Source organism: Mercenaria mercenaria, chromosome 12 (assembly GCF_021730395.1).
Source record: "Mercenaria mercenaria strain notata chromosome 12, MADL_Memer_1, whole genome shotgun sequence".
Classification (NCBI taxonomy): domain Eukaryota; kingdom Metazoa; phylum Mollusca; class Bivalvia; order Venerida; family Veneridae; genus Mercenaria; species Mercenaria mercenaria.
In genome coordinates this window covers 20473703-20480955 of record NC_069372.1, presented here as the reverse complement: position 1 = coordinate 20480955, position 7253 = coordinate 20473703, and the positions used below count along the sequence as shown (strand labels likewise).

The 7253-nt window shown below is 33.7% G+C and overlaps 1 protein-coding gene across 1 annotated transcript; it reads left to right on the top strand.

The window, feature by feature from the left end:
* The first annotated feature begins 700 nt into the window (after window positions 1-700).
* LOC123534256 (uncharacterized) lies at window positions 701-3965 on the top strand. Its single transcript, XM_045316425.2, has 4 exons — window positions 701-847; window positions 1020-1097; window positions 2677-3357; window positions 3789-3965. The coding sequence occupies exons 2-4, from the start codon at window positions 1025-1027 to the stop codon at window positions 3794-3796; spliced, it is 762 nt and encodes a 253-aa protein (XP_045172360.2). The 5' UTR covers window positions 701-847; window positions 1020-1024; the 3' UTR covers window positions 3797-3965.
* Window positions 3966-7253: the final 3288 nt, after the last annotated feature.

Sequence of the window (7253 nt, the reverse complement as noted above, 5' to 3'; positions counted from 1 at the left end):
TATCGGTGCTATACACCGGACACGTTAAAGAACCAGGCTAAGTTAACCGGACAAGTCTGTATCTAAAAAGGATTTCTCTCTATCTGTTCTGGGAGCTTTATCTCACTCTGTCCCTCTGGTCAGATCGCTCTGTGTTTGTACTAGCAGAGGATGAATTTCGCGCCCTGTGTGGCTGCGTTTGCTATATGTAAAGCGCCTTTGAACGTGTTTATCATGAAAAGGGCGCTATATAAATCTATATATAAATCTGGTATAATAATAATAATACACTGCTTTGTTTGGCGCGGAGCGCGGAGTTCGTACTTTTATGAATTATTAGCAAAGATGTGAAGATGATTATGATTGGTTCAACATAAATGTAAAACAGGATGTTACTGTTTCCTTATATGTATAATTTCTGTTGTTTACGATCATTTATTCAGACATTCAGCTCAAAAAATAATTTGTTTTGTCTGTAGTTTTATGCAAATGTTTGCACTTTTAACACTGTCTTTGTCTTTGCTGTTTTGTTTGTATCACTTTTTGTGTTCTAAGAAAAGCCATAAATAAATTTATTAAATATGAACTTATACATTGAAAAGTATGCCTTTAGCTGAAGGCTATCAAAACCTCCGACCGAAATATGTAAACTACTTCAAGGCAAGGAATGATTTTTGTTTGCCTCATGCATTTTACATCATGATTATTGCGCAATTAAATCACAACAGCCCAAGCCGGATCTTTCATGTATGTTACGTAAAAATGTTTATACATTGCTTACGTTAATTATGATCAGTATGCACAGGTATATAAGGGCTCAAACATTTCAATGTCACAGCTGAATCTGCGGTCAGCAACATAAATCAAGGTAAGAGAATTTCCTTTATTAAAAAGAATAATAAAACACAAGCAACCGTTTTCAAAACTGCTTCATAATTGAAAATTATTAGCTATTTCTTGTAATAACATTCATCAAATATTTTCATTACTAAAGATATTTTGCAACAAATTATTCACAATGTAACTTTTGTAAATTTCAGACAAGATGGTGACTTTACGAGAAATAATTGTTGTTGCTCTATTAGTGTGTTATAGTGTGAACGTTTGCTTTGGTTACCGTAAGTAAAAAACAAATACATGTATATATTCTTTCAATTTATTGATAAGGTTGATCTCTATAGCATATTGGTAAAAGTTTCTATTTTTGGGTAAGAAGCTGCTAATAGCAAGTGTGTGGTAAAAATAGTGTGTCCATCGGCATCGTGTCGCTGCTTCGAAAAATATGTTATTGTTCATTTGTATTCGTTGTTATAAGTGTCCTTTGTGGAAATGAGAGTGTCTTCTTTTTTACAAAATTTCATTGAATATTATATTATTGTCACTTTTATGCATTGAGTTGTGTATATATGCGTATTGTTTCGGACAGGCGAATCACTAAACTTCAAAGCAGACTGTCATACGTGTTTTAATATTAAATAACCGGTTTGAATAATATCTTAGTTACAGTTCAATGCAAGACAAAAGTACATACAGCTGCAATTCTTTTAAAACGCAGAACTTGATTATGTCCTTTCTAATACGCAGAAATTATGTCCTTTCTAATACGCAGAAATTATGTCCTTTCTAATACGTAGTTTCCGAAGAAGACTAATTCATAATTTCAATGATGATTACATGGTTTGTAAAAAACAGCGACAATCGGTAGAGATAAAACCTATTTTTTTAAAGATAGAAAGATATTAAATAAAGTCTAGAAATTGATTTCTAAGTCCTTCAAATAACCAAAAATGATTTTACAAATGTGAAATTTATGAAAGTTGTGTTTATATCAATAACTGAAGGGTTTTTTATATTGAATTTAAAGCTGTGACCACAAAGAGTGACAACTCTTGCCTTGGGCAAGTACTTTCAAGCAGAGATATCTATTAGTTTACTTCCCTTGCAATTACACAATTGAGTGGAAAATGAAAAGGGTTTTAGACACAATATCATAATTTTTTAACAAAAAGACAATTAGAATATATTCATATGTGTTTGATTTACCCTTAAAGAACTGCTTCAAATGTTTTTATCAGCTTATTTATGGTAAAAAATAATTTTAACAAGCCGATAATACAATGAAATATCACTTACTATTTTTATAGTGAAGATAATACGGTTTTGTTTGTATCAAAATGTCACATTTATGAACAGGTGTTGTAATACCTGACAGGTACGATTAGTAAAGGTGCAATTATATTGATCCGTATTTCCTATGCCTACAATCGGTAGCAAGAGCTGTCCCGACGCGAACGGTAACATTTGAAAAGCAATATTCTGTATTTCGACACTTCATTTGTGTTCCTATTGTATTTAAGATAAACATTTTACATGTATATAGCAATTTAATTCAGTAGATGTATTTAGTGTAATATTTGCCAATGCAAATTGTGTTCCTGTTATATTTAAGATATACAATGTATGTTGCAATTCAATTTAGTAGAATGTTTTAGTATACTATTTCTCTGTGTACGGATGTCCGTGTTGCAGGAAATTGCTGATCATACAAGAGCAGCTTCCATGTATTTCTGTTTGATCAAAGCTGGCTATGTACTTTATTTTAATTGTAGTGTTAGAAAAAGATATTAGTCAAACCAAACCCATTTTATGTTAGCCGTTGAAAGCACTGTATAATAAATTATTTGCAAATTATTTCAGATTCATGCAAAGAACTTAAACAACACAACACAAACCTTCAAAGTGGAGAGTATTCGATGTATAATGGCAAAGGTCAGGCATACAAAGCATTTTGCGAATTCCACGGGACTTACGGATACATGTTCATCTCTAAAAATGCTGGCGTCGAAATCAAACTGGACCTCATAAACCCTGACACCCATGAGGTTCTTGTGAGACATGTGCGCTCAAACGGGAAGCAATATGTTACCAAAATGAGACAACTATCGTCAAAGACTTCAGTACCGTTGAGTATTCAATACAACAAATATGTCAATTATGCCAGTCCAGTTAACTTTAACACAATGGGACCATTTCTTTATTTAGGTTTTCTGCCTCGATCTATTGCAAATCAAAAGTCGATACAAGGTTACAATGCCAATGGAAAGGATTTCACGTTTACAAATTGCAACAAAAATCCTAACAGTTATTTGGCTTTCTTTTTTAACCCAAGTAACGGAAATCCAACCAATTATCATTTGCGCTGCTGTTACACTAAGCTCATGCAGGACTGGATAAACGAAGGTAAGACAGCTTCAAGTGATCTTTCCCAAAGCTACTTCTTCCAGTTTGAAATGCACATGGGCGGTTGTGGTGGATATGCAATCAATGGGTATAACAAATTAAGCAACATTGGTGGAGCAGCGTTGGGCATGCGCTTCAGTAAGTACCATGACTAATTTTCTAACTCATCAAAATGTCATATATAACGGTCAAATTGTTTCACTTCATAAAAAAGTAGCTAATAGTGTTTGAAAGTTTGATCGAATGACAATTTACCGCAAAATCAAATTTCGTTTAGGTTTGAACTCGGCATGACTGCTTATTTGATTTATTTGTTACAGTGTTTTAATATATCACATTCTCCTTTTAATCATACCATCTAGAAAATCATATATTATGTTTTATTTAGGAAACTTAAAAGGGATTGACTATACATGTACGTGCAGTCTTGACTTTCTTCAGATATAAGCAAACTAACAAATGGCGGTTTATCTGGGGCTGGGGGTCTGTATGCTTGTGTATGTGTGTGTGTGTGGGGGGGGGGGGGGTCCGGTTATATGGCATAATATCTTTACTCTTTTCTTTTTCAGGTCTCTAAGCTGGATGAACAGTGTTGAAAATATCTTGCTGTACAAATTGTGGTGTGTTTTCTGTGTTTGGCTGGGTTCAGAAACACTGCACTGTCTTACTACAAGACGTTAGAGTTAATATGTTTATACATGTATTATGGTGTATCTGTTATAATAAAATAAAAATGAAAAAAAAAATATTTGTAGTTTTGAACAATTTAATTTTCATCTTGTAAACTGTAATAATTCCTGAGACGGAATTATGTTTAGGTTACCATTTTTTTAACTGGCCAACAGTAATAACAAAATGAAATGCATTGTGCAAGAAGAAGTATATTATTCTCGCATACCTTAGTTTTACCATGGTTCACCGGTGCGTCCCGGGATTTTGTCTGATTGATAAGAATGGAATTATAGCCGTATAGTTACAACTGATCATCATGAATTTCTTTGGGTATAAATAGAGTTTGACAATAAATATCATAGTAATAGTCACCTCCAGAAAACGTATACAATAAAAACGGATATAAACGTCTATATAGATCTAAGAAAATATTTATGCTGAACGCTAAAATGCAGTTAGATCAAATGATAGAATACACAAAACACCAAACTAACTGACTCCACTGTCAGCTGTACGGAAAGATGATAAGGCTACTTCAGCAAAATGTAAAACAAAAATTGTTCTACATATTTATTTTGTGCATTTTAGAAGTTAAGAAATTTCATTCTTAAACCATTCTAAAACCAGCTAGATTGCCAGTTGCTTACCATCAGTGTAGCAGGATGACGGGAGTCAGCGGTGCAGTGGTTAGCAGGTCGGACTACAACACTAGCCTAGCGATCAAGGTTCGATTCTCGGTCCATGCGGATTTCCCGACTTGTGTTCGATACTGGGTGGTTTACTTTAATTAATACCCTTTCCATCAGTAGCGACCTAAGATAGTGTACTGCTGGTGAAGTAGATATAGCCCCAGCCGTTGTCTAGATTGAAAATACGCTGTTTCATCAATTCATGTATGGATTTTTCCGTGGACTACCGACGCTCAACAATATTGTTTTTTGAAATCTGACGAAAGATATGCAGTGTGCTCACACCAGCAGACCGGATTATTTAGGCGCTGAGAAAGCAGTATTATCAGAAAGTGGCTCACCAAACGCTACATCAGAGCTTCCGAAGCGGAAGTGCCACCATGTAGAATTTATTCAGGGGAAAATGTGAGCTATATCTATAGCTATTGTCTGAAACAAAAATTACCATTTCAGAATGTATCGTTTATAACACGTTCATATAGAATCTATCATACTTTAGATTTAGTCATTTGATGCCCTTGTGACCAATATTTGTGAAATACTTTAAGATGTTCCCTAAAATGACGGATGATCCGCAAATATAACGTTATTAGTTTTCAAAAGGAAGGCCCAAATTAGCAAAACAAATATCCTCGGCAGAGCCTCGTTACCGCCAAAAAAACAGTTTTTACAACCAGTGACAAATTAGTATAGTCTAAAATGCGGGTCATTCTAACGTTTTACAGCTGATGACATCAAATACAACGATAGTTATGTTGTAAACTTGAACTATCTGTGTACATTTAGCAGTATTTCTATTTTTCAAGCTATAAACACTATAATAGAATTGTCGTATATTTACTCCAAGTGCAATTCTTGCAGCTCAAATATAGAGAGATTTATTCGTACGCAAATAATTGATAGATGGATATGATTTACATTATATACCTATCACACTATAAATATATACAATTTGTAACATTTGTGATTACATTAAACAAACATCAGTAAATATGGGGTACACTTGTTTCTGTTCTGTTCTTATAACTTGGTCCTCAGTTCTATTTCATTACCCTTAAATATTTAACAGTATTAGCCTCTCGTCAGTATTTAGTCATTTTACATGCTACCAGGCGTTACGTAAAATAATGATTTATTTCAATGTGAAATTATTACAATAAAAAAGTTACAGGGTGCATTGTGCTCTTACTTTTTCAATTAAGTTTATTATTTTGTGTGATTTGCATGAACATTAACTCCAAAGTCCATTTCACTAAGTTAGTATCCATAGGTAGATATCTAAATGGTAGAAATGAATATAAGCGAAAGTAATTCGGAATACATGGAAATGACTCGAACCAGCCGAGTTTATAGGGGTCGTAAAAATTTAGATATTATGCAAAGAAAGCGATATTTTATGATTCACATAATGTCGTTTTATTGGCACTTTAATGGTATATATATGAATATTTAAAATTGAAATTGTACGTGTTTATACAACAGTCCCATTTTAATTTTCTTAAAACTGGTTCAGAATACCCGAGTACACTATATGTGTAACTTAAATAGCTTTTTTTTCACATTTTCAGCGTCACATCTAAACAATCACGGTTTTTTATTTGGATATACTCGCTCAAATTGTAGGCTTATCCTGTATCAAGGTTGTCGACGGTACAATTCCTGTTTGTTTGTTTGGTGACTACTTCTGTTCTCTGGTTGGATGCGTACTTGGCTATGTATCTGGAAGAGGGACACAGAAGTTGTCTGGATCTCACTGCTGGTGATGTTTTATCAGTTGCTATTGTGTTCGAGTCAAACGCATCAGCTGCGGGTTTCTCGATATACAATAAGCTGTTCGTGACAGGCATTGCTGAAATATAATACACAAAAAGTAACTTTAATATGGACACCTACCACAGATCAAGCAAGGTATTACAATCACAAGAACGCTAAAATGCATTAACATTTTCGTTGAATGTTGAAGAAATCTAGAACGCTTCTGTAAAAAAACATTTATTTTTTTTAAGTAATAGCATTTTTCAAAGCTCTTATGTTGACGTCGTTTTAAGCATAGATATTCGGCACATTTGTTTGGTAAATGGTGATGCTATATGATTAAAAACATCCAGGACCCAAAAATAAATCTAGTACCCATTTCCTATATGTTAATTAGATAAAGGTATTCAATTCCCCAGTGCTGCATTTCACGACGCCCTTCGTTTCACACTCTGTCATAAGAAAATGACATATGGCATGTTGCATAAGAGTTTGGCGGATTTATATAATTCTTAGAATAATTCTTAATAACTCTATACTGAAATCACATTGAAGATATATGCTTGACATTGATGTGGCATTTTGATGATGAAATAACTGCGTTACAAAAGCCGTCAAGGGAAACTTAGGTCATAAACTACCACTAAAATTTGGGTCTCATTTAGCTGATTTTACATGTGTTTGTTTTTCTCGAAAAACATGCCCCGATATTGTTTTGATTTTTATTCAAATGTTTTTCAAGAAAAAATAAGTAAAGGTGTGTGTAGTTCGAAAGCCAGCTATTTAGTGTGTTATGCCTATAGACAGACCACTACAAAATCCAATGTAAGCCTCCGCAGGTCAAGTAGTCCAAATATAAATAGTACGTGCTAATCTTTCTCCCTTTCCTCGTGCCTTTTCTCAATAGCATCGTGTTTT

Bases quoted from the DNA above. Each gene is read 5' to 3' on its own strand.
- LOC123534256 (XM_045316425.2), top strand. From the start codon at position 1,025: ATGGTGACTTTACGAGAAATAATTGTTGTTGCTCTATTAGTGTGTTAT. The intron at 1,098-2,676 runs GTAAGTAAAAAA...AAATTATTTCAG, and splicing joins GAACGTTTGCTTTGGTTACC to ATTCATGCAAAGAACTTAAA.